The 26,738-nt window shown below is 45.3% G+C and overlaps 1 protein-coding gene across 4 annotated transcripts in view; it reads left to right on the plus strand.

Annotated features, from left to right (window-relative positions):
- MORC3 (MORC family CW-type zinc finger 3) overlaps positions 1-26,738 on the plus strand; it is a 39,161-nt gene that overhangs the window by 6,168 nt on the left and 6,255 nt on the right. For all 4 annotated transcript variants that reach the window (XM_029081851.1, XM_039914419.1, XM_029081853.2 and 1 more), the window contains exons 2-15: positions 3,085-3,157; positions 5,440-5,572; positions 9,268-9,482; positions 10,290-10,437; positions 11,044-11,194; positions 12,029-12,160; positions 12,895-13,014; positions 15,097-15,194; positions 16,341-16,445; positions 19,901-20,023; positions 20,122-20,196; positions 21,604-21,649; positions 24,143-24,324; positions 25,603-26,479. In XM_029081851.1, the coding sequence (XP_028937684.1) occupies positions 3,085-3,157; positions 5,440-5,572; positions 9,268-9,482; positions 10,290-10,437; positions 11,044-11,194; positions 12,029-12,160; positions 12,895-13,014; positions 15,097-15,194; positions 16,341-16,445; positions 19,901-20,023; positions 20,122-20,196; positions 21,604-21,649; positions 24,143-24,324; positions 25,603-26,479 (2,478 nt within the window). The remainder of the gene's footprint in view (positions 1-3,084; positions 3,158-5,439; positions 5,573-9,267; positions 9,483-10,289; positions 10,438-11,043; positions 11,195-12,028; positions 12,161-12,894; positions 13,015-15,096; positions 15,195-16,340; positions 16,446-19,900; positions 20,024-20,121; positions 20,197-21,603; positions 21,650-24,142; positions 24,325-25,602; positions 26,480-26,738) is intronic.

The raw sequence follows: 26,738 nt of genomic DNA on the forward strand, positions 1-26,738 counted from the left end.
GTCCCACGTGGGGCTCACAGTCTTAATCCCCATTTTACAGATGAGGGAACTGAGGCACAGAGAAGTTAAGTGACTTGCCCACAGTCACACAGCTGACAAGTGGCGGAGCTGGGATTCGAACTCATGAGCCCTGACTCCAAAGCCCGTGCTCTTTCCACTGCGCCACGCTGCTTACTAACTACTCAGTAGTTAGTAAGCTTCATCTCAGCCCTCAGGGAGCTTAAATATAGAGTAGGGAGATGGAGACTAAAATAATTTAAAGATGGGAGGATAAGTTTATGCTTAAGAAGGTCATGTAATAATTGTGATATTTATTCAGGGCTTATCATGTGCTGGACACCGGAGCACCTGCGAGATGAGCCAAGTAGACCCCGTCCCCTGTCCCATACAAGGCTCACAATCCGAAGTAGGGATCTTGTCCTCATTTTACAGATGAGCAAACAGGCCCAGAGACCTTAGGTGACTTGCCCAAGGTCGCACAGCAGGCCAGGGGCCAATCTGGAAGCCAGGTGTCCTGACACCCAGTCCCCTGCTCTTTTCTCAATCCGTCAGTGTGGGATATTTGAGTGAGTGCTTCCGGTGTGCAGAGCACTATACTAAACGCATAGGAGAGTACAGTAGAGTGGAGTAGGTAGACACAATCCCTGCCCTCAAGGATCTTAGGGACAAGAGGCCACACTGCGGTATTATATAGTTGAGAATGTGTACAAAAGCTGTGGCAGTAAATGAGAAATACTATTTTCTTAAGGCATTTGTTTCTGTTTTACCTTAGTTTCCATCTCCTGCACATCCATATTGAAAAAGAATTTTAATGATCTCTCTCCCCCAACAGTGTTGGGTTTTACTATAGCTTACTGCAGATATCTGTTTAGAAAATAAGCAATGAAAGGGAGTAATGATGTAGAGATGTGGGAAATTTAGGAATTCTTGACTTCTTTTTGGATGATTATGGTTCTCCCGAGGTGAAGTACCTTGCCATGAATGGATTAAGGACTGGTCTTGGTCCTGTGTACTCCCTCCCAGATGTAGATCAAAAACTCTTCAGGCAGAGATCACTTTTGTTTATATCTTCTGAATGTTTCCCAAGTACCTAGATCAGGACTCTGCAAACAAGTGCTCAAATACTATTTCTGCTGTGGAAACTTTATGAAAAGAGAAATCACTGTAGCGTAGCTTCCTCCTCAGCCTTGCCTGCTCAGGGACATAGCTAGATGAGGAACTTCTTTTTTTTATTTCTTTTTTTGGTTTATCTGCTCTAAAGAATACATACTCCGAGCTCACTATGGGCAGGGAAAGAGTCTGTCAACTCTGTTCTACGGTACTCTCCCAAATGCTTGCTACTGTGCTCTGCACATAGTAAGAGCTCAATAAATGCCGTTGATTAATTGATTACTGGGTAGTTGCTGGCGTTTTAGATCTCGCCTTCCTCCTGCCGTCCGTTCTCTAGTCCTGCCTCGTCCCTCTTTCCTTTTGCCTTTCTCCTCCCTTTGGAGAGGTGGGCACAGTCTGCCTATTTGCAGATTTAAGAAGTTTTGGTAGCCCCAAATAGTGCGCCTCTTGATGACCAGGAATAAAATCCTCAGGTTAGGGGTAGTGGTGAAAGGAAATGCAGCATTTTCCAGTTGGCGTGCGGCCCACTTCAACTCCAGGGCCGGGGGCAGGGGTCTGTGCCTTTCTTCTCCTTCCCTCTTCACTAGCTTTGTCTCAAAACCACTCGGGCAGCAAAGCCAGCAAGAGTGTTCTGAGACAAAGTTGTGCTGATTCATGTGTAGATACATTTATATACAGGTAGGCACTTTAAAGTGACTTGTATTTGCTTCCGAGTTATTCTGGCATGATTTTTGTCTGTGGTCATCGTCTGATGTTAAAATGGTTAGGGGTGTCACGCCTTCTACTTATCTGGTTTTACCCTAGGAATTAGGATCTGGGAATTCTTTCTCCAGCTGACACTAGCTCACCTAGCAGATGGTCATTAGACTATGTTGCTTGATTTGATTTCTTGTCTTTGTAAGGCAAATCAACAACTCCTTTTCATTTCAGCCGAGAGTAGAAGAAATTGCCTTAAATTACAGCAGGAAGGATTCGGTTTTAGAGTCTGCATGTCTGGGACCTGGAAAACAATGAGGCTTTGTGGGTTCTAGTCCTTGCTCTGCCACTCACCTGCTGGGTGACCTTGGGCACGGTTTCTTCATCTGTAAAATGGGGATTCAGTTCCTGTTCTCCCTCCCCCTTTGACTGTGACGCTTATGTGGGACAGGAACTGCATCCAATTTGATTATCTTCTGTCTACCCCAGTGCGTAGTTCAGTGCTTGAAACACGGTGCTTAACAAATACCTGAGTAATAATAATATTGATTTTATTATCGTCATTGCCTGGTTTAGTCTAGAGCTGCTAATCATTATTATTATTATTATGTTTGTTAATCAGGTTGGACACAATCCGTGTCCCACCTGGGGCACACAGTCTAAGTGTCCCTTCAGGGAAGCTGTGGAATGACCAGACCCTGCAGGAACTAAGTGTATCAGGGTAGATTTTTAATGATGGTATTTATTAACCGTCTACCGTATGTCAAGTACTGTGCTAAGCACTGGAGTAGACGGTAATAACTATAAAAATTTTCACATTTAAGCATTTATTATATGCCAAGCACTGTATTAAGCGCAGGACAGATAAAAAATAGTTCGGTTGGAAAGAGTCCCTGCCTGTCCCGCATGGGGCTCACAGTCTAAGTAGGAGGGAGAACTGGTGTTTAATTCCTATTTTATAGTTGAGGAAACTGAGACCTAGAGAAGTTAATTGACTTGCCCCAAGGTCACAGAATAGGCAGGGGCAGACCTGAGGATTAGAACCCAGGCCTTCGGACTCCCAGCTCTGTGATCTTTCCATTAGCCTTGCTCTTGTGTACCATTTATCATTTATTCCCCTAGTTTTTGGAAATAGAATAAAGTTTATCTGAGCTTCAGAAACAGTGATTTTTGATTAAGCCCATTTTGTATTGCTCAGATATAATAAATCGCCATGCATCATGAAGAAGTCTTTTACCATTTTGGTCTGTATTAATATTAATTTGTCTTTTCTTTCAGCTTTGCCCAAAATTCTTGCACACAAATTCTACCAGTCACACTTGGCCATTCAGTGCAGTTGCTGAATTGATAGGTATGTATCTCTTTATTTCATAGCCTAGTTATTTTCCATTTCGACCGTTTTATTAATGAGTGTTACTTTTAGATTCATAATTAAAAATGTTAATTTATCTCACGCATATCTGCACTTTTTCATTGTCACTGGATGGAGATATTATTGAGTTGATTGATAATTAGTAGAAATTGAAAACAATGTTCTCTTGAGTATTTGGGGGAAAGAATTACACCACGTAGAAAAGTCATTTTTAAATCTTGTCGTGGAGGTCAGTTTTCATTTTGAGCTTTCCTTGAGTAGGTAAAAAGTTGCTGTGTTTTGGGATGTAGCAAGACTTCATAGGTATCATTGAAACATTTTGTGGCTATCTGACTTTTTATCCTTTACTGTCTGGGCCCCCTGTTCCAAACAGTTTAGGATTAGTAAAATTGAGCATAATCCGAATCCATGCCCCATTGGGTGGCCTAGGAATCTCTGATGAATTACAATGAGTTGTGCCTGAATTGCTTCCCTACACAAAGAGCAGAGGGCAACGGGAGGAAAGACAGCCATCCACCAGAAACTTTGACTGCATCACAAACAGCTTGCTGGCCAGTGTGAACCACAGTGCTGAAAATTGTGAAATTGTGTGTCCATTTCTTCCAGCAGCTGTCAGGGTTCTTTCTTCCACTTCCCCATTTCTTTCACCATAACAAAGTGGCATTTGTTATGCCTTTATTTGTGCTGAACACTGCTAGAAGAGCAGGGGTGGTCACAAGGTCAGATACAGTACCTGAGGCCTATAGGTGAGGTAGGTGGTGGTACCAGACGGGGAAACCGAGACCAGAGAAGCAAAGAGACTTGCCCCAGCAATGGCAGAGCCTAGATTAGAACCCAGGTCCTCCGACTCCCAGGCTCTTGCTCTTTTTCCACTAGGCCACACTGCAATTTTTTTTGCGGAGGCCACGGCCGTTGAGATGCTCTTCCTGGTTGTTATTCAGACCTGTGCTCTGTAGGGGAAGGGGTGGCCAACGGGCCAACAGTCAGTAGGTGGGGGCCACAGTAAAGCTGCCCAGAGGCAAGCGATTGTTTTCCCAGAAACACCCTTTCTTTATTGTTTCTGGTATGTTGACTCTGACAGGAAGCACTGACTCAAGTTCTTGTGGTCTGAGACTCAGAAATGGCCTTTTTTCAGTCCAGTTCTGCAGACTCAGATACCACCTCTGGTTGTCTTTCCCTTCATCTCCTTTCTCCTACTCCTGTGGAAAAGATTTGGGAATATTATACTCTTCTAACTGCTAGGTACAGTGCTCTGCACACAGAACTCAGTAAATAACATCGATGGCGATAACCAACACCTCGTACTACGATCGTCCCTAGGCCTCCGCCGTACGTGGGGCTCATTGGCCTCTTGGCTTCCCTGTTTTCCCTCAATCTGCTCGTGGAGAACGTCTTTCCAGATGGCTGCCCAAAAAGGGGGCCCGGCACCCTCCAGCTATCTCCCAGTAACCCACTGGTGTTTCACCAGTTAGGAGAAACAGCCCCTTCTTGCCTTCTTCTAGGTGACCTGATTCCTGAGCTGCCTGGGAAATTGCTCTTTTCTCCAGAGCACCGCATCGCCCAAACCTGCCATTGGAGCTGGTGGGCTGACATCCAGGGCCGGACAACAAGACGACCCTTAGGCCTGGCCAATTCCTCTTAAGCGTCAGCAGCTTTCCTCTATGCTTTTTCAGGTTTCCTTATTCACTGATGACCTCAGGCACAGCCCAAAGTCAGCTTGACTCTTGCAGGAACCATCAATAAAGCTGTAAAGCACTTTCTGAAAAGGTGGCTGGTTCTTATACCCCTCTTCCCTTCCTTTTTTCCTCCAAATTAAACTCTCTTTAGCAGTCAAACCTTAAGATCTCTGGAGGTTTGGTAGATAATCCACCGATCAGTGGTATTGTTTGAGAGCTTACCTTGTGCAGAGCCCCGCTAATGAATTCCAGGTCTTGGAGAATTCATGTCTACAGAGGAAGACAGTGTAGGGATTTTACTGTTCTGGGATCCACATACATTTATTACCATGTACATTCATGCAGTTGTATTTATTAAGTGCTTACTGTGTGCTGAGCGCTGTAGAAAGCGTTAGGTAAGGACAGTACAGCAATAAAGAGAGACAGTCCCTGCCCACAACAGGCTCACAGTCCAGAGGACTAGAGGGCTAACACTGAATTAGATGAGTAGTCCTGTTTTAGGTAGAACTGGTGAAAAGGTAGAGGTTTCGTGGACTTGCTTCACAGAATTTGACAGGCTTATTTTTTTTTTTTGGCGGTCCTCAGATAATGCTTATGATCCCGACGTGAATGCCAAACAAATCTGGATCGACAAAACTGTGATAAATGACAACATCTGCTTGACGTTCACTGATAACGGAAATGGTATGACTTCAGAGAAGTTACATAAAATGCTCAGGTGGGTAGGAATGTCTGTGATTTGCTTTTAGTAACAGCGAGCGCTCTTTGCAGTTTAAGATCTTTAAAGTTGACTGCATTGGCTGTGCTTGATGTTTTTTTCCAAGTGAGAGAACACTGACACCGGCTAGAATATTTGCCCTGAGAGCTTGTTCTGCATTTCTGCTGTTACTTCTTAATTCCTGTGTATTTTTTGGTTTCAATTCAAGGTCTCCTTGAGTGTGGGGGAATAGATTTCAGCGTAGGGAATTCCAGATTTTCAGGTTACCCTGGTTTTGTTTTCTAATAATTGATGCTTGGTTTGTTACGTTTTAATGAGCCATGGACCATAGATGGTGAACCTCATATCGTAGAAATATGCCTCATGTTGCTTTTTCACTAATTTTTAGCCATTAGTACCATCTGGTTCAGGTCCTCTCCCCCAGTCACCTTGCGTCCTTAGACTAACATAGAAGACGACCACTCGAGCTAAAAAGTGAAATGATAGTAGTGGTTCTGGGGACTTTTCTATGTAAAGGCCCAAGGTGATGGGAAAAGATTTAAGGGGAATTTTAAACGGATGCTGTGGTATTCCCGGAAAGAGGAAAAGGTACATTTTTTGCAGTAATGCAAATAACTGGAAGCGGATGGTAGACCCACCTAACTTAGACTAGTGGACAAAATGAGAGAAGAAATTGACAGGGAGGTTGTTGATTTTTTGCCATTTCAGGAAATAGCGTTTTGCTCCATGTAATTCAAGAGGAGCTGATTCGATTTGCCTCCTTAAATATTTCTGTAACATTTTACATTTGTAGAGGATTCGCTGCCTTTTTTTCTTTTTACGATATTTTAAGCGCTTCCTGTGAGTCTAGCACCGAAGTGCTGGGGTAGTTACGGGTCAGTTAGGTTGGACACAGTTCCTGTCCCGCACTGGGCTCACATTCTAAGTACGAGGGAGACATGTTGAGTAACAAAACATAGAAGCTGGTTGGATTACCAATTTTGGACTCAGTCAGACACTGTACTAAGCCCTGGGGTAGATGCAAGCAAATAGGGTTGGACACAGTCCCTGTCCCACAAGAGGCTCACAGTCTCCATCTCCATTTTCCAGACGAGGTTACTAAAGCGCAGAGAAGTGAAGTGACTCACCCATGGTCACGCAGCAAACAAGTGGCGGAACTGGGATTAGAACCCAGGTCTTTCTGACCTCCAGACCCGGACTTTATCCACAAGGCCTTACTGCATGTGGAGAGTTTTGGGTGGTTTTTTTTGTAATGATTAGTTTGTTTCTGGCTTGAGACCTCATTATCCCCAAATATTTTCTTTCCCCAACAAATATTCTGGGGTCATAATGAGGGAGGCAGATGAGGAGCTGAGCCCCAAACCACGCAGCCGGTCAGAGTGGCCACCCCGGGCCTCCGGTGCGTGGCGGCCTCCGGCGGCTCTGCTACCCACCTTCTTTATGAGGCATTGAGGTGCTGAGCCCCCTACATTGGAAAAGCCTCCACATGAACTAAGATTGTTTACAGCCCCGCACTCCTGCTTTTCAAATAGAGAGGCCGAAGGACAGAGAAAGATGTTTCAGCTGGTCATTCAGACCCATGGAAGGTTAGAAGTCAGTGCCTTCTGATCCTTTGGTTATTAATGCAGTCACCACGCCACATGTCATCAGCTGGTCAAATTCTGGGAAAGGGCAGCTCATTCAACTTTGGTCAGTTGGAAGAGGTTCGGTGGGCAGACGGGCGGGAGTGTCCTGGAGTGACTGGGGCCGCTGCTAGTGACAAGCTCTGTTCATCAACTGAATACTTTTGCATTACTAAAGAGTCAGAGAAGAATTTTCTCCTGATTTACTTCCTCTTCTGTAATCTTGCAAATGAGCTGTTTTAACTTGAAAGAACTTTCATTTCCTTTTTTGGTTCGTGTGACTGTTTCCTTTCTCAGAATATTATGGAGCTCAGTCTGTAAGCCCCTAGGGAGCGGGGACCATACCTGTTAAATTTTCTTTGTGTAGAATAACAAACTGGCACATAAGTGCTTTGAGGATACGCTTGGCGTAGTATCAGTAATAGCGTTTATTCAATAATATTTCATTCAGTCGTATTTGTTGAGTGCTTACTCTGTGCAGAGTACTGTACTAAGCGCTTGGAGAGGACAGTTCGGCAACAGAGATGACCCTACCCAACAACGGACTCACAGTCTAGAAGCGGGGAGACAGACAATAAAACAAAGCAAAACAAGTAGTGGCATCGATATAAATATAGATATATATGCATCATTAATAATATGAATAATCAGGAAACTTGAAGGGATGCTCATGGTAGGATACTGAGGTGCACGAGAGTACCCCCTGAAAGAGGAGCCGTGGTCAGAGTGCTAGGAGAATCAGGATGACATTCTTGTTGGCAAAGTGTTTCGAGGAGTCGTCTGCCATGTAAAAGGCAGCGGAGAAGTCAATCGGTGGCATTGCGCGCGGTACGAAGCGCTTGGAAGAGTTCAGTAGCTTTGGTAGATATGAGCCTTTCCCACAAGGAGCTTACAGTCTACAGGGGAAAGACAGACACTGAAATACATTGCATTTAGGGGAAATAGTGCAAAAAGTGTACCGTAGTGCTCTGGGGTGAGGGATGGGCGAATGTCACAGTGCTTTAGGGGTACAGATTGGAGTGCCTAGGCAACGCGAGTCAGGGTATTAGAGCTTGGATGAGCGAGGTTACAGTTTGGATGGGGAGGAAGGGGTGGATTCCATAGCGTGAAGGTAGAACCGACGGGATTTGGCGGCAGACTTAATAAGCGCTTGAACGAGAGATGAGTCGAGGATAACGCCGAGGCTACGGGCGTGTGAGATGGCGAGTGGTGATGTTGACTACGATCTTGGGAAAATTGGGGTAGGACAAGGTTTGGGCAGAAAGATGAGTTCTGTCGTGCCAACGTTTTGGTTGAGGTGTTGACAGGACACCCGGATAGAGATGTCCTAAAGGCAGGAGGAAATGCGAGACTTGAGAGAAGGAGAGATCAAGGCAGGAGAGGTAGATTTGGGGATCATATGCATAGAGTTGGTAGTTCAAGTCATGGGAGCGATTGAGTTCTCCAGGGGAGTGGGTGTAGATGGAGAAGAGAAAAAGACCCAGAACTGAGCCTTGAGGGAGGTGGGAGGTAGAGGAGGAGCAGGTGAGAGAGACTGAGAATGAGAAGCCAGAGAGACAGGAGGAGAACCGGTAGAGAGAGGCCAGTGTCAGGGAAGCCCGGAATACTCCTTTGAACCTTAGGGCAATCTCAGTGGAGCGAAGAGATAAACCCCGCAGGGAGACTAGCATGTAGAAATGGCTGCATTTGGCAGTTCTGTGATTTAATGGGACCCATGGGAGCCAAGTACAGACTGATACAAGCTTTGCTTTCAGTTGCCTGCTTTGCTATTCTGAATGTGAAAAGCGTCATCATTCTTGCTCCAAGGTACAATTATGTCATTCGCGTCTTGAAACGAAGGGGGTCTAGAGGTTAGAAGTTCTTGGAGTTCAGACTCCGCCTGATTTGTTGTGGAAATCGCAGGGCCTTCTAGTTCCCCCATCCCATCAGTACACCAATAACCTCATCTGAGGCCACAGAGAAGGGTTCCCGCTGTTCGGCTTGGCTTTAGGAGCCGATTTTCGAATGAGTCCGGTCGGGCGGTAAAGCCACAGGAGGATGACGCCTCGATCCGTTTCCTCTGGTCTCTTCCAGCTTTGGCTTCAGCGACAAAGTCACAGTGAACGGCCGGGTGCCCGTCGGACTTTACGGCAACGGCTTCAAATCCGGCTCTATGCGCCTGGGGAGAGACGCGATCGTTTTCACCAAAAACGGCGAGAGCCTGAGCGTGGGCCTGCTGTCCCAGACCTACCTGGCGACCATCAAAGCCGAACACGTCGTCGTCCCCATCGTGGTATTCAACAGGCAGCATATCCTTTGTCTCGTTCGATAGGTCTGTCTGCCGGGAAGTGGGGGCTCGTTTGACTTGAATCAGCTGGAAGGGGTGATGTTTTATTCTGACAGTCACGGGCGGCCACGGACACAGATGACCCTCTATGGGGCCAAACCCTGGAATTATTTTTGTGTTGTTTTTAAATGATTCACCCTACCAGTCTCCTGCTCAACCCCTTGAGGTATCTGGTGGCCACTCCTGAAACTGCCATGAAATGAAAGGATGAGTAGTCAGGTGACGGGTGCCGAAAATACACCTAAGATCACACCATGTTCTAGCGGTATACTTCGGATCCACCACCCTGACGGCTTTGCTCTCGATGCGTGAATTGACCGTTCCTGTAAACTTGGGTGTGATCCAGCTCGTGTTGGTTTTCTGGGCCAGAATTTCACACTGTAGAAACACTTGGGCACTGCAACAGAGCTCAGGTCAGGTTTGATCGGCTTCCACTGCTCTGACCCTCCCATTAATTTCCCCTGTACTGCACACTTGACCCCACTGAGGAATATGGAATTTCCCTTTCCACATTCCGTACTTCAGAATTTGTACCGATTGCAGACGTTCTTCAGGAATGGGTGACGTCTATTTCTGCCCTTCGAACTCGAGGTGAAAATCTGTGGGATGTAGAGAGTGGTTATTTCCGTGTGCCCTATCCCTCATCAGTTTTTGAGTAAGCCTTTTTGAAACATGAGAAATGTTTTGTTTTTTCTTTTGAAGATATCAAAAACGTAGCTTTTTACTGTGCTTGTACTTTTCGTTAAATTGTCTTTGACTCGAAACCTACGGCAGATTGGCAGTACGGCGGAATCCAAAGCCAACCTCAGGGCAATCCTGGCTCACTCTTTGTTTTCAACAGAACAGAAGTTACTAGCAGAACTTGATGCCATCATGGGTAAAAAAGGGACAAGGATCATCATTTGGAATCTCCGAAGGTAATAGAAAATACAAAAATCTAAAAACTTCTAGATCATGAGCAGGGATGGTCTCTATTTGTTGCTGAATTGTACTCTCCAAGAGTTCAGTACAGTGCTCTGCACACAGTAAGTGCTCAATAAATGCGATTGAATAAATGAAAAATGAACTAATGAACACAGGGGCAGCAGAGGTATGTTTAATAGCTGTCCAAATCCATCGTCTCTGAGGGTTGCATTGTGGTTAGGTGTGTTTCCTTTGAACGTGTTAGCAGGATTACACTCGTATTCCTGCAATTAGAAACCTACAAAAGACCCTAGAGACCTTGTCCTACACTGTAAAAATCACATGGTTCTTTTGGCCACCTCTTTCGTGCCTTAACTCTTGTTAAATCATTTTTACAAGCCATGTGTCCGTTAAAGCTTAACATCCTTTGTCCTTTCTTTAGAAAGGAAGATAGAAGAATCTTTTTTTTAAAAAAAATGGAATTTTGATTCTGATTGTATCTTTGAATGCTTTAGGAAGGCTGCAAAAATAGTCTAAGGGTCACAGTTCTGAAGGGTCTATCCCCTTTGTGCTTCGCTTATTGCTCAAATAAATTCACAGTTGTTTTTTGTTTTGCACAGAGACAAAAACGAAGCCACGGAGTTTGATTTTGATAAAGATAAATATGACATCAGAATCCCTGAAGAGATAGATGAGACGACTGGTAAAAAAGGATATAAAAAGCAGGAAAGGATGGACCAGATTGTACCTGAAAGTGACTATTCGCTCAGAGTATGTGTCCAGCTAAGCCACGGTCGCCTTCTTTAGATAGGAATTCGTCTCTGCAGAATTTTCAATGCAGATTGGGAAAATGGAGTCCTAAGAGGACTGAGAGAAGGAAGGAGACCAGCCTCTGTAGCACTCTCTTCCCCTGCTCTACCCAGTTGTCCTCTTGACCAAGATCTCCATCCTGCCATTTTCCTTTACCTTCTTGCCCTGTCTCCCTGCTCAAAGTTCTTGGCATAAATTCACAGTGGATCTCACCCCTTCTTTTTCCCTCCTCACCTCTCACCAGGCCCGTGGGAATGTTGTGTCAGAGAGGAAGTCATCAGTTGCATACCGGGGCCAGCCGGTTCCTGTTGCTCAGGCTCCCCTTGCGCTTCTAAGGTTATAAAGAGAGCCTGTCACTACCCAGCGCACTCCAGTTCTTAGGCACTTTCAACCCAGGGTGGGTGGCCTGGGAGGCACCGTCTTCTCTCTGCCCTCGAGCTCTGGGAGTATGGGCAGAGGTTCACTGCCTGGGAAGCTGCCATTTTTAACCTCACTTGGCCCATGGGTGAAATTAAAAATGGCTCCTCAAAAGGTTTGGGGCACGCAAAAGCTTCAAGCACACTGGATTGCAGTGACGTCGGCTTCCGATGTGTTTATGAAGACCCAGTTGCTTCTGTGCTATAGTAGGGAACGTGTGTGTTTTGGAATACTTGGTTTGCTCTCTCTCTAAGAGATCTTTGATTAATATTTAACTCTGTCGTATTGTTCCCTCCCATGTGCGTAGTGCAGTGCTCTGCACAGAGTAAGCACTCAATAAATGTCATTAATAATAATGGAGATTGCTCTGTTTTGCAGGCTTATTGCAGTATTTTGTATCTAAAACCAAGAATGCAGATCATTTTAAGAGGACAAAAAGTGAAGACACAGCTGGTCTCCAAGAGCCTTGCTTACATTGAGCAGGATATTTATAGACCCAAATTTTTGGCCGTATCCTTTATTAAACAGCTCCTTTTCTGTCGTTGTAAATGGGCGGGTGATATAAAGCTGCAAATTTGCCTTGACTGAAAAGAAAAGGAATTAAGGTGAAGTATTTACAGAAGAATACTGCACACTTCTCTTCAGAGATTTGTTAGGCTGATGAATCTGTGAGCAATTCAGTAACTTGAGGGAATTGAGTAGCTCTGTCATACCTCTGAAAAGGCAGTTAGATGCGTATTAGATGCGTACAGTTAGAAACATCCCTTACAGAGCAGTATTTGAGAAAGGAACTCATGGTATGTTTATTGTAGTACATTATTCCTTGTGTACACTCTACTCACTCCCCCTTTTTTTTATATTTTGAACCCCATAAAGACCACTGTATTCTTCTCCTGCCCCAGTACGTACTACAGTGCTGGAGACATCACAAACCACTCAGTGCTGCGTAATGAACCAGTATTGCTAAGATGGACTTCCACATCAGACATTCCTCAGACATTGTAAGGAGGCAGGTTTGAGACATTTTTATGGCAGAATCAGTCAGTCAATGGTATTTATTGAGCACTTAATATATGCAGAGCAGTGTACTAAGATCATGGAAGAAAACAATGCAGTAGAGTTGGTAGATACAATTCCTACCCACAAGGAGCTCATAGTCTAGTCTAGACATGAAAATAGATTACGGCAGAAGAAGTTTAGAGGTGGGGCCGGATGCCATGCAGAATTTTCCTTAACACTGAAAGGGAAAAACGGTGCGAATCACCTTTGGGTTTAACTGCAGAAATAAAGATCATTATGGGATAATGATGTATCATAGCAACAGGCTCATCAAAGCTTATGAAAGAGTTGGATGTCAGTTAAAGGTAAGAATTTAGAAAAAGATACAAAGCCTGTGTTTCCCTTCTGAAAACTCTGACCGCTAAACATTATCTGGGGCAAAAAGTGAGAGTAATAATAGACTTTAATGATCTTTGCCTTTAACTTCTAGTCAATCATCTTTATTGAGCACTTACTGTGTGCAGAGCACTGTACTCTTAAAAACGCAGCCCTACGCTGTGTCATCTTGTGAAATCAATTTTAACGCCACCGCTGCCAGTTTGGGTGGCAGGATTCAGGATCCTGCAGATCGCAGTCCCTCAGGAAGTAGTATTCTGTCCTGTTAGATGACTCTGCTGTATCTTCTAATTACTCGTGTCTTCTAACCGTTGTCCTCTCCCAAGTGCCTGGCGCAGTGTTCGCCACACAGTGCCAGTGATTATTATTCAACCACTAGACTATATCTTGGCTGTTGGAAATCAAGAGCCATTCAGAGCAAGTGAGCCAAATTCCGGCAGAAATTTTATGGAATAAGAGTAACTTCATAGAGCAGAAATAGTACCCTTCAAATGTGAGTTTGTCCTCATCCCTAGTGTTCAGGAGTGGGGTGGGGGGGAAAGTGATGGAGGGGGAAAGCCGGTAATTCCTGGAGCCAGGAAGCTGGGGAGAGGGTCATCAGGAGAGGCAAGAGGGATTCCTGTGGGTCAGCAATCCTTTGTTGGATCTCCTTCTGCCCTCAGGCGAGCCTGGTGCTCTGCCCCCCTCCAAAAGAGGGATTCTGATCTGAGTCTAGGCTCCCCTCCTGCTTGTCCCGGGCCCCTCAGGGACACCAAGAGAAACCATTTGAGCCAGCGGACCCGCAGGTTTTCCGAACCACTCTCTGGTGTCGTTCTGCTAGACCATAAGCTCCCAGTGGGCAGGAAACGTGTCTACCAACTCTGTTAAGCTATACTCTCCCAAGCGTTTAGTACAGTCATCCACGACAGTAACTGCTCAGTAAATACGATTGATTGATTGCCGGCGGCAACGTTTCTGCAGCCGGTCGAAGTTTCGGGCAGCCCGGTCTCCGTGGTTGAATATCTTCCCCTTTGTTGTCTCTGTTTTGACACTGGTTAAACTGACCTTACGCCAGATTTGGAAGCAAACAGAGAAAAACTCCCTGCCCATTGAACTGCCTGTGGAACTACTCGTTAAGCTTGATATTGTAGCCCAATCAAATAATAATAATGCTCTCTCTTAGGTTTCTCATTTCATGTAGATTCATATTTACCATGTAAAGCTCACTCATTCGATAGTATTTATTAAGGGCTTACTCTGTGCAGAGCACTGTACTAAGCGCTTTGGAGGGTGCCATATAGCAATGGACACATTAACTATAATGAGCTTAATGGTCTAGAGGGACCAGCTTTCTAATCATAAAGTGGAAAGCGACACCTTGAGCTGAAAAGAATCACAAACTCTGTACCAAAAGCAGCAGCAGCATGTTGTAGTGGATAGAGCAGGGGCCTGGGAGTTAGATCATGGGTTCTAATCCCGGCTCCGCCACTTGTCTGCTGTGTGACTTTGAGCAAGTCACTTCACTACTCTGCGCCTCAGTTACCTCACCTGTAAAATAGGGATTGAGACTGTGAGCCCTTTGTGGGACAGGGACTGTGTCCAACCTGATTTGCTTGTATCCGCCCCAGCGCTCAGTACAGCACCTGGCACATAGAGCTTAAGAAATACCAGTATTATTATTATTATTATGTAGCCTTCTGCATTTAATAATAATAATGGTGGTATTTGTTAAGCGCTTACTATGTGCAAAGCACTGTTCTAAGCGCTGGGGGAGATACAACGTGATCAGGTTGTTCCACGTGGGACTCACAGTCTTAATCCCCATTTTCAGATGAGATAACTGAGGCACAGAGAAATTAAGTAACCTGCCCAAAGTAACACAGCTGACAAGTGGCGGAGCCAGGATTAGAACCCATGACTTCTGACTCCCAAGCCCGGGTTCTTTCCACTGAGCCACGATTTATTATTTAAATGACTGTACATCAGGTTTTGAAGTTTACTTATATTGCAGTGTACGTTCAGAAACCATTCTCCACAAAGGGTGCAAATTCACACCTTCTTTTGTTTTCCAGGCAAACAATATGGGTGTTGGTGTAGTTGGAATTATAGAATGTAACTTCCTAAAGCCGACTCACAATAAACAAGATTTCGACTACACCAATGAATACAGGTAAGTTATTACGTCGACACTGTACTAATTAGCATTTGCCCTTCCTCGGTATAATGGGAGAAACCTCTTCTTGAAAATAGAAACGCATCCAAATTCCTATATTGCAGATGAGCCTGAGGTCCCCTGAGTTACCTGAATCTCCCTCTATGTCCCTTGACACTTGGCATTTAATTGTTCATTTGTCAGTCAGTGTGCAAATTTGTTCAGCACCTTGAGGAATTGGTCTCTCCCTTGGGCAATAGAATAAATAGAGCTGAGAAAGAGAAAGAAGACTATTGAGACACATTTTCATGCCACTGTCATTAGAAAAATAAATATGAAAGGAGCTGTAAGCAGAGGTTGGGCAGAAGCCTCTAGACTGTAAGCTCATCATGCACAGGGTATGTGGTTTATTGTCATATATTGTACTCTCCCAAGGGCTTAGTATAGTACTCTGCACACAGTAGGAGTTCAATAAATACGATCGAATGAAAGTCTAGCAGTGTTTTCAGCAGGAAAAGACTCCCAGAGGAGGCAAGTCTTGGGCAATGACTGAAAAGGCTGGAGTAAGTGGGAGGTTCTGTGGGGTAAAGCCAGAAAGTTGGCCTGGGAATAAGGAGTGACATGGGAATGGGTGGGGCACAGGCTAAAGAAGCAGAAGAGGGAGCTGGGTAAATGTCCTTATACTTCCCCCGCTCCCATAGCTAATGTTTTGGGGTTTTTTTGTTTGGTTTTTTTTTTTTTTTCAATGCCTGTCTATCCCTCTAGATTGTATTATATGCTTCCAAGTGCTTAGTACAGTGTCCAGAACACCGTTAAGGACTGAATAAATACCACTGAGCAGTTGTGCTAGCCATCACCCCGTCTGCTCCTCAGCTTCTTCTCTCTCTACTTTCATAGCTAAACAGTTTCCTTCATGGGAAGGGTTGTGAAGGTTTGATAGAGGAGGAGGTCAAAACTGTTAACTTCAGGAACTTTTTTTTTCCCCAAGTTTCTTTGATTGTGTATTCCCTCAGCGGGTGCTGCAGTTATCTTGATTTGTGTCCTGTCTACAGTGCACTTGGCCAGGCTCGTTATTTTCTTTTCCCCCCATTCCACTCTGCCGCCCCACGTTTACATTTTGCTATTATTTTACCAGTCAATTTTTTTTTTTACCTTGGATACTAGGCTCACAATAACAGCACTGGGTGAAAAACTCAGTGATTACTGGAATGAAATGAAAGTGAAGAAAAATGAAGAACACTCTCAGAGCTTACCAGTAGAAGACATTCAGTGAGTATGATAATGAAAGCTTGAAATTCCCCAGTGGAGAGATGGTAGGAGAAATCTTATTCTGCAAATTGACCACTAATACACACCTTACACCATTAGATTGTAAACTCCTGGAGGGCAAGGAACATGTATGCCAACTGTATTATGCTCTCCCAGGGGCTTAGTACAGTATTCTGCACCCCCCAGTAAGCACTCAGTTAATGAATTACCCCCAGGTCTGCTGCATCTTGTGTTATCATTACACATCTTGGATAGAATGTGATGAAGACCTAAGGAATGTTCTTCCCTCAAAGCAAATCGATTCCAATCTAACATGATCCAGAAGTTGGCCCAAGTGGATTCAGTGTAGGAAAAATCCTTTGGGGCATATGCACATTGCATTGATTTTTCAAAGTATGAAGATGCTACCCCTCTGTGTCTCTGCCTCAGCCTTACTGTACTGTTTGGTACTGTCATTTCTTTGTGTTGTTGACAGAATTTTTCAGTCAGTGGTACTGACTGAACGCTTACTGTGTGCAGAGCACCATACTAAGCATTTGATATGAGAAAATAACAGCGGGTGGCGTGGGTGTAAAATATCCTGTCGGCAGCAGACAGAACACCGATGTAGAGATTTGTATTTTGAACCATCTACCCCTTAACTAGTAATTTCCACTGAATATCAATGACTATTCTAATGTAGGTTTCCCATAATAAGAGGTTCTTCAAGCACATAACCCAGCGTTGTAGGAGAAATTCCCAGTGTTATGAAATAAGTAAATGCTTATTTTCTTAGGGCGTTACCCGGACAACAAATTCAAAACACTCCTTAAATAGAAGGATGGCTCTAAGTGCATTAGCACTGAGGTGACCGTTGGGAGACTTTGACCCCGGGAGAATAAAACCAATCAGGGAAGGCCTCCTGGAAAAAATGGAATTTCAGGGGGGCCTTGAAGATGGAGAGAGCTGCTGTCTGGTGGATTTGGAATGGGAGAGAGTTGCAGGCAAAGGGAAGGGCATTAACCAGGGGCCGAAGGCAGGAGAGATGCGAATGAGGTGCAGTGATTGGGTAGGTGTGAGGAGAGCTACGAGTGCGAGGTGGGGTGTAGTGGAAGAAGAGACTGGATAAGTAAGGGGGAGAAGAGATTGATGTAGGGCCATAAGCCAGTCGTCAGGAATCCCCACTTGATACTGAGAGGGCTGGACCGCCTTTGGAGATTTTTGAGGTGTGGGGTTGCTTGTGCCAAACATTCCAGGTAAAACAATCCGGGCACCAGGGACTCTGTGTGGACCAGAGGCGGGGAGACCTTAATTTCTATTCTATTTAAGGTCCCCCTGACTCAAAAGTAGAAACAAACTGTAGCTTTCGTGATACCTCTCAGAAGAGGCCTCTGCAGACTACCGATTGCATCACCATCTGCAGGCCTGTATAACTGATGAAAAGCATTCTCATCCCTTCCCCCTTCTACCCTCCCACCAAACGAAAACTCTGTAACCCCAACTGCTTTGGCAGGAGCGGCACCCCCATCTCCAGAAGGAAATAATCACGGGCAACCTCCGGGCCATTTGGCAGTGCAAAACTGCCGTAGACCAGGGCCTTCAGTAAATGGCTCAGCGCTTGGAGTCCCAGGGGAAAGAGAGGTAGGATATGGCGGCTTTTGATTCGGATAAAGCCCATTTCCAGGCCGGTGAGAATCGCCGCCCAAGAGCGATTTGTTTCTGGAGCTCTGTCCCTGAAACGTTCGGGCCAGGGATCTGATCCCAGGGGCATGGAACCAGAGCCTTCTGCAAGATTTCCCTGGCAACGGGGGCCACGGGTTGAACCGGGGGTTTCCCAGTTCCGCACGGGACATCACCCCACTTCCCCAGCATAGTTACGGAGGGCCTGAAAAAGAGTTACAGGGAGGAGACAGTCAGTAGGCCGGAAATGATGGCAATCTGAGGAATGAATGAAGTCAGTTCTCCTTTTTTCGTTGTCATTATTAGTGCTCAGGCAAGGGACTTTGATCTCATAAACAATGATTTCTTTCTAGTTGTGCCGACAGCTCTTTTGCCTTTTTCCTCGTATCTTTTGGTTCCCGTTTTTTGGTCTTTTCCTCTCCTTCCTTGTAGATCATTCAGCCTAGGATTAGACCCCATGATAGGCACAAAGATTTGCTTGTCCAGACTTGTGGATGGGGCCAAAGGATGGATCCTACTGCAGACACTTTTTTTTTTTCTGTTAGGCCTGTCACGTGGAACACTGTCATAGACCAGTGATGCACCCCATAATCAGCTCCCCCAGCCTGAAGCAATAAGATACCTGGCCAATAGTCTAGCGTTAAAATTAGTACACATCCCCAGCCTTAATCTATTGATACTCTGATAATCAGCCAATGCTGATTTCGCTGGCCACTGGGAGTTTACAGACATAAAAATAACATTGCAAAAACTACGTCTGGTGGGCTAGAAGTCGGATACTTTGGGTTCCATCAGAAGGGGGGGTGGGGGGTACACTTGTTGCAGCCTTACTGTGGAAAGCTACCAACCAATGATTTAATTTGGTCCCCAAAACAGAGAATGCATTTCCAGAAAAATGGCAGAGTGACTAGATTTCCTCAGGAAATGTATTTCAGAGGACCCATGTAAACTGTACTCTCTCTGAACCCTAACCCTAATTATGTTTCTTAAGAAAATGTATAATAGAGGACTCGTACAAAATTATATAGAACTAGTTCTATAAAATACTGCGAAGAGTAATAGTTGTAAGGGTATTTATTTTGTGCTTACTGTATATGGAGGATAAGGCATATAATCCCCCACCCGTAGGCTCTTTCCCAGCACTTAACACAATGCTCTGCACCCAGTAACTGCTTAATTATTGTGGTAGTTGTTAAGCGGTTTCTATGTGTCAATTACTGTTCTAAGCACTGGGGTAGATACAGGTCGATCAGGTTGGGGCATGGTCCGTGTTCCACCTGGGGCTCCCAGTTTAAGCAGGAAGGAGAACAGGGATTTAATCCTCATTTTACAGTTGAGGAGACTGAGGCCCAGAAAAGGGAAGCAAATTGACCTTGTTCACACAGCAAGCAGCTGGCAGAACTGGGGATAGAACGAAGTTTGTCTTACGCCCAGGCTCTTTCCACTAGAGCATGCTACTGATTAATAAATATGACACCTACTAAGAGAGAGGGCTATACTAAATGCTGGGAAGAAATGCCCAGATGAAAATGGGTGATTTTTCACATCTTAGGAAATGGTAGAGCAACGCCCAAGTATTGAGGAAGAAAATTTCCCGGCTGTGCACCCCCAGAACTAGCTGTTACTGAAAGTTAGCCATCAGCAGTCTCTGCCTCACCTCAACAGGGAGAAAATGGCCTCCTGTGTGATGGGGGACTGTTCTGGCGAGCGATCCCACGCCAAGTCCCTCCGCACCCTCTTGCTGCCCCCAACCCAAAGAGCCCTTTCACCTCCAGAGGTTTGATGTTTCGTTCCAGGAAACGGCCCGATCAGTTGTGGGTTCAGTGTGACTCCTGCCTCAAGTGGCGGAAGCTGCCAGATGGGATCGATTGCCTTCCGGACAAATGGTACTGCTCCTTGAACCCCGACCCCCAGTTCAGGTAAAGTGAATCCGCTCGGGAGCAGAAGCCTGCAGGTGCTAAGGCGGCCGGTTGAAAAAGACAGTCCATGATTTCTTTCTCCCTCCTGTTCCCATCAGGAGTTGTAGCGTGCCAGAAGAACCTGAAGATGAAGACCTGGTGCATCCTACTTATGAAAAAACGTACAAAAAAAAGTGAGTACTAGAGACTGGTGTGAAAAAAATCATGAGATGGAAAAAAAAAAAGGACCAGGAAGGAAAGGGCAATATCAGTGTTGCTGCTGTGTTTACTCAGGAACCTTTATTAAAGCATTTTTCCCCTCTTCAGGATGGGATCCGGGGGAGGGGAATGTGTGTGTTTGTGTGTACGTATGTGTATGTGTGTCGGGTTCCTTGTGGGCAGGGAACACGTATACCACCAGTGTTATATTGTACTCTACTGAGTGCTTAATACAGTGCTCTGCACTCAGTAAGTAATCAATAAATACAGTTGAGTGCTACCAGAAGATCTTTTAAAGCATTGAGATGAATGAGTTCCCCCCAAAATAAAGACTTAATCCAAAAGCTGGTTAGAAAGAAGGAGGCACTGAAATGACTTACAGTTAATTATTGAATTATGGCATCTTTTAAGTTCTTACTGTGTGTCAAGCATTGTTCTAAGTACTGGGGTAGATATATGTTAAATAAGTCGAATTAGGTTGACCTGATGGAGAAGTTCCTTGCTGGGACAGGTGGGAATTTTCTCACTGTATGAGACTGGGGATCCTTGCCTTCAGGTGGCCTGAAAACGCATTCCCCTGCCTCCGCCAGGTATTTGTCCATTTCCCTCTACTTTCAGGAAGAACCTGTGCTCAGAAAAGCCTGGTGTCTGGTGAAAAACCTAGCAGCGTGCTCTGCAGAAACAGCTATTTCTTGACCTCGTAAAATTGTGTGTCCCCAAACAGCTGGTTCACAGTAAATGGAAGTGCTTGGTTTAGCATAAATAGCCTACATCATAGTAGTCCCCCATGGGTTTGAGGAAAAAAAATCCACAGTCAATCCAGAGGTATTGAGGGATGGGGGAGAGAGGTAGGGTGTGTGTGTGTGTGTGTGTGTGTGTTTATGGTATTTATTAAGCGCTTACTATGTGTCAGGCACTGTAGTAAGCGCTAGATACGAGATAAGTTGGACACAGTCCATGTCCTTCATGGGACATGGGCTCATAGTATTTATCCCCATTTTGCAGAAGAGGTAACTGAGAGGTACAGAGAGGTGAAGTGACTTGTCCTATATCACACAGCAGATAAGTGGCGGAGCCAGGATTAGAACCCAGGTCCATCTGGGAATTTCCAAACAGATGTAATTCCAAGGGGGCAGGTCTCACGTCAGGTTTTGTTTGTCCCTTTGCTGAGCTGCCAGAGTTTCTGGGTATTCCTCTTCTTCTGAGTGCTGGGATTCTGACCATCCGAGGAGCCGTGGGTTCTCCGAGCCAGGATCCCGTCTGAGCCCTGGCTGGTCCAGCTGTCCTGTGGTGCAAGTGGTCAGGTGTCCCAGAAGAACAAATACTACTTGTAGATGGAAACTTACTGTGTGTTCATTTCTCCCTCCTTCCCCCCAAAATAGAGACAGAGAGAAATTCAAGATCAAGCGACTGGAATTCATCCCCCAGGTAAGATCTTCTGGTTTGGAGTCACAAAGATTTGGAACTTTTGCTATAGTAAAAATTGAGTTTTGCCAACAAGGGCCTTTTATAGAGGGTTGGAAGGGCCTTGAGAGTTGATTTAGTCCATTCCTCTGCTTCAGAACATGACTAGGAGAAAAGCTGGACCTTCATAGAATATTAAGACAATTCCAATACTTAAGTCAATTTGTCCCGATGAATTCCTTAGACTCCTCTGTATATGATTGAATATGATTATGTCTGATATGAGCATATGTTTTGATGATTTGGGTGGGGAGGGATCCTTTTTTAATCTACACTCTTATATGCATCAGTCAATTCTCCAGGGGAAAAAATCATTTTATGAGCAAGTAAGACCTGTATCTCAAAAGTGGTGGTCAGTTCAGTGATAAAACATAAGTTCATCACTTTACTCCACTGAGAAAGATGGGAATAGAAAAGATTGCCCGCACTTCATTCCTGTTGTGGTTTTTCTTTAGAGTCAGATGAAATAACTGTCCAGGGCATTTCCCAGTTGGGGGCGGGTGAGGGTGGTGCTTGGCTAGCAGGAGAGCCAACTCCTTTTTAAAAAGCTAAGTCTAGGGCTTTCCAGAACCGAGGACAATATATGACAGTCAGCGTAGTTTAGTAGAAAGAGCCCAGGCTTGGGAGTCAGAGTTCACGGGTTCTAATCCCGGCTCCACTACTAATCAGTTATATGACTGTGGGCGAATCGCTTAACTTCTTTGTGCCTCAGCTACCTCATCTGTAAAGTGGGGATTAAGACTGTGAGCCCCATGCAGGACAAACCAATTACATTGTATCTATCCCAGTGCTTAGAAGAGTGCTTGGTACATAGTAAGCACTTAATAAAGACCATTATTATTATATGGGCAGACTCATGTGAGAGCTTTCATCTCTGTTTGCTTTAGAATTTGAATTTTTGAAAAGCTTGGTAAAAACCAACACCTGGCCTTCAGACTCTCAGATTGTATCTCTTCTGAGGTTGCGAACCATGGCTACACGGTGATCAGTTTCTCTCCTTTGCTTTTATTTCCCAAGAGAGAGAGTGTCCCCTGCTGCTGGCATTCAGCTTCGGTCCAGAGGCTGAGTGAAATCTTCCATTTATTCACCCTCCCTTCGCACATGAAACACATTTATTAGCGTTCTAGTTGCTCATACAATTTGTTCTCGGAGAAAAATAAATGTGTTACAGTGAATTGTTATAAAATGCAAGGTCTAGCAGAAAGAGCGTGAGCCCTGGAGTCAGGGGAACTGGATTCTAATCCCGGCTCTGCCACTAGCTTGCTGTGTGACTTGCTCAAAGTTACAAGTCACTCAGATTATCAGTGTTCCAATTTCCATACAATTGGGTGTTAGTACCCATTGTCCCTCCTACTTAGATTGTGCAGTCCCTGTCCCCACTCTGACCCAGTTATCTTGCCTAGTAGAGTACTTGGCAGGCAAAAAGGAAGCATTTAAACAGTACCAGAAGTATTATTATTAACCCTTGACTGTTTTTCTCAGGGGCACATATACACTTCCCTATATGGCCAACGAGAGCTGAGTGGGGAGAGCACGGGCAGACAGCCCTAGAAGCTTGGCTACAACATGCCCCGGTTCACCCCATCTGGGGACCATGATGGGATTGGGCCCCGGAACTTGGGCACCCGGTTGGACTGGTTTGGGTGGTACTCCCGCATATGTTTAGCTGCCCCTGCGTCCGCTGGGAGTTTCAGTCCAGAGGAAAGCTTTGAGTGTATTTACCATACGTGGCTGACGGCTCCCCACCCACTCTTCTGTAGCTTGATGATGATGATAATACATGCTAGTGCTTACTGTGGGCCAGACAGTGTACTAAGCACTGGGGTCAGTGGAAGGCAGTTAGGTTGGTCACAATCCCTGTCCCACATGGGACTCAAGGTCCAGAGAACAGATATCGAATCCCCAGTGTATAGGTAGGGAAACTGGGGCGCCCAGATTTGAAGTGACTTGCCCAGGGTCACACTGCAGGCCTGCAGCAGAGCCGGCGTTCGAACCCAGGTCCCCTGATTCTCAGACCCAGGCTCTTTCCGCTAGGCCAGGCAGCTTGTCTCCTCTCCAGGCTGCCCCCGGGGATATCTGTAGCCCAGGTCCCACCTGAACAGAGCTCTCCCATGTACCAGCAAGATGTAGTGGATAGTGCACAGGTCGGGGAGTCAGAAGGTCATGGGTTCTAATCTTGGCTCCGCCGCTTGTATGCTGCATGACCTGGCGCGAGTCACTTCACTTCTCCGGGCCTTACTTACCACATCTGTAAAATGGGAATCGATACTGTGAGCCCCAAATGGTACAGGAACTGTGTCCAACCCACTTTGCTTGGAGCCACCCCAGTACTTAGTTACAGTGCCTGGCATAGAGTAAGCACTCAACAGATACCACAGTTATTATTATTACCTAAGTCCTGATGTCTGTAGTGTTTTCGTTCAAACTCTTTTCACTTTAAGTTCTTTTGTTTTTCAGATTAGTACTGAAGTATTGTATGGAGAGTCTTCTGTTTCCTCAAGTAAAGACTTCACCACCCCTGTGAAGGAGAATAACTCAAGGTTACAGCTGGCAGAAATGGGAAAAACTATCATCACTAGGTCTGTAAATAGTGCAAATAATAGGCAATCTTCACCTCCATCTGATGCCGACTGCAATAGGTTAGTGGCTTAGTATGAAGTGCCCTTTCCTTCTGCATGAGAATAACGAAGCTATGAATGGGCTCTTCATGGGGGTTAGGACATTCTAACGGTTCCTCTCGTTCATTCATTCAGTCATATTTACGAAGCACTTACTGTGTGCAGAGCACTCTACTAAGCACTTGGGAGAGTACAGTACTACAACGAACATACGCATTCCCTGCCCCCAGTGAGCTCACGCCATGTTACACGGATCAGTCAGTAGGAAGGATTGTGCTTTGAGGCATCTACTGAATTAGGAATTAACTTGATTGTAGTTCACCCCAAAGGGGAATTGTCACCCTTTGCTAGGGGGAGAAGGATTAAGCGTTGTCCCACGCAGGCCGAGGCAGGGGCTGATGAGCCTGTGGGCCAGCCTAAAGCCTAAGCCAGTCAAATTTGTGTTGATTCAAATGGCTCTCCTTCCTGCTGCCTGCCTCCTTCCTGATGAAATTTTAGAAAAGGTTGGGGAGGCCTAATGCACATTTGTTTTATGTATTTATTTTTTTTGGTAGGTTTCAACCTTCTGGGTATAATGGTCATTTGGGGGATTCATTAATTTGGTCATATTCATTGAGCGCTGTGTGCAGTGTATGTAATATATAATGTTGGTATTTGTTAAGCGCTTACTATGTGCCATGCACTGTTCTAAGAATGAGTACCGTAGTAAGCGCTTACCCAGAGGGTTGGATGCATTCCTCCCACTTTTTCCATCCCCTGTTCCCCTCAGCCATGGTATTAGGACACAGATGGGCTTCACAGCGGACCGTCCTTAGTCTTCTGTAGATAAAACAGACATCCGGACCAGCCCCCGAAATGGCCTTGATAAGACAATCGCATAAATTGCCACACAAGGATACTAGCATCTTTTTATCCAAGGGCAAAAGGATTTTGCCAAGGCAGTTATACCCCAAGCCCCTTGAAGACAGTAATCAAGTCTCCTACCTCTTTGGCATTCTCCTAATTGTGTAGTGCAGTGCTCCTCAGTCGCGTGCTCAAGTCCTAGTGAAATTGTTTGGGGCCAACATGGAAGTCACAGGACAAATTTCTTTGAATTATTTTCCTTAAAGAACAGTGCCCGGCACATTATAAGTGCTTCACAGGTACTGTAACAACAACAAAAAAGCCATTTTCGCAAGGCCTTTGACAGCCCATTCTGGTTACGGGGAGGGTTAGCGTCACATAAATCTCAAACTTTTCCAGCCAACTGGGTCACTTCCTTTGGCCATTTGACACCTTTTCTTGCCTTCTCTCTTCTAGCATTAAGCGGAGGCTGCCTGTATCTACGCCGTCAAGTGCGAAGATTCCCAGGTTAAACGGACAGGCCCCTGACAAATCATTTGAAGTAGAGGATGATGATGAAGATGTCATCATTTTAGAGGAAAGTAGTACTCCCAAGCCTACCAGCGACGGTGGCGTGACAATAATAAAAATTGAACCAGGGCACCCAGAGCAAAGCAGCCCACGTAAAGAGAGTGCAACCAGCAAAAGCACGCGGGAAGATACCGGTTCGGGACCCAGATGTGAACAGGGAACGGCAGCGACCCAAACTGAAATCCCAAACATCATTGTGAAAAAAGAAGAAGCCGTCGAAGATGAGATTGATTCACGAAATGGCGCGGTGATGCAACAGCCCAGGAGAGAAGCTGAAACAAGCAAGGAAGCCATTGCCAGGGATTTTGGTGATGCTGGAACCCAGGTAGTGGAACTAAGAAATCAACTTCTCGTGGCGTGCCAAGAAAAAGAAAACTACCGGCAACAGTGTGAAATGTTAACTGAACAAGTACAAGGCCTGGAGCAGAAAATCCTCGAAATGAATGATAAATACGTGAAGAAAGAAATATGCCATCAGTCAACGGAAATAGATATTGAATTACTAGGGGAAATGCCTGCAGTTGTTCCTGGGAGCTCTGCAAGTCAGGGAGCAGACCAGCTGGCGGGTCTGTACGAACAGGCCCTGAAAGAGGTGGAGAAGCTGAAGGAGCAGTGTGACACTCTGCGGAATTTGAAGGCCGAATGCAGTAAATGTTCAAACCCCGAGAATAAAACCGAAGTGGACGTAATGGCCTTTCAGCTTGATGATGTCTTCAGGCAGCTGGATAAATGCAGTATTGAAAGAGACCAGTATAAAAGTGAGGTCAGTTTTCTTCTTCCGGTCATCCCTCTTTTAAACAGCGGAGTTAACATTCCGCTAAGATTCCAAAGGTGCATTTCTATTTTGTGTACATTAGGCCTTTGGGGGTGGTAAAGGAAAACACATCCCAAGTGGAAATACAAGTTTCTCCTTGCCAGATGAAGTTTTGTGATCCTGATTACCTTTTCGCCCCCTTTGAGGGAGGTGGTTGGTGGTTCGGCCGGAGGAGGGGGGTGTAGGTGTGTGTGTGTGAGAGAGAGAG

Source organism: Ornithorhynchus anatinus, chromosome 17 (genome assembly GCF_004115215.2).
Source record: "Ornithorhynchus anatinus isolate Pmale09 chromosome 17, mOrnAna1.pri.v4, whole genome shotgun sequence".
Lineage (NCBI taxonomy): Eukaryota > Metazoa > Chordata > Mammalia > Monotremata > Ornithorhynchidae > Ornithorhynchus > Ornithorhynchus anatinus.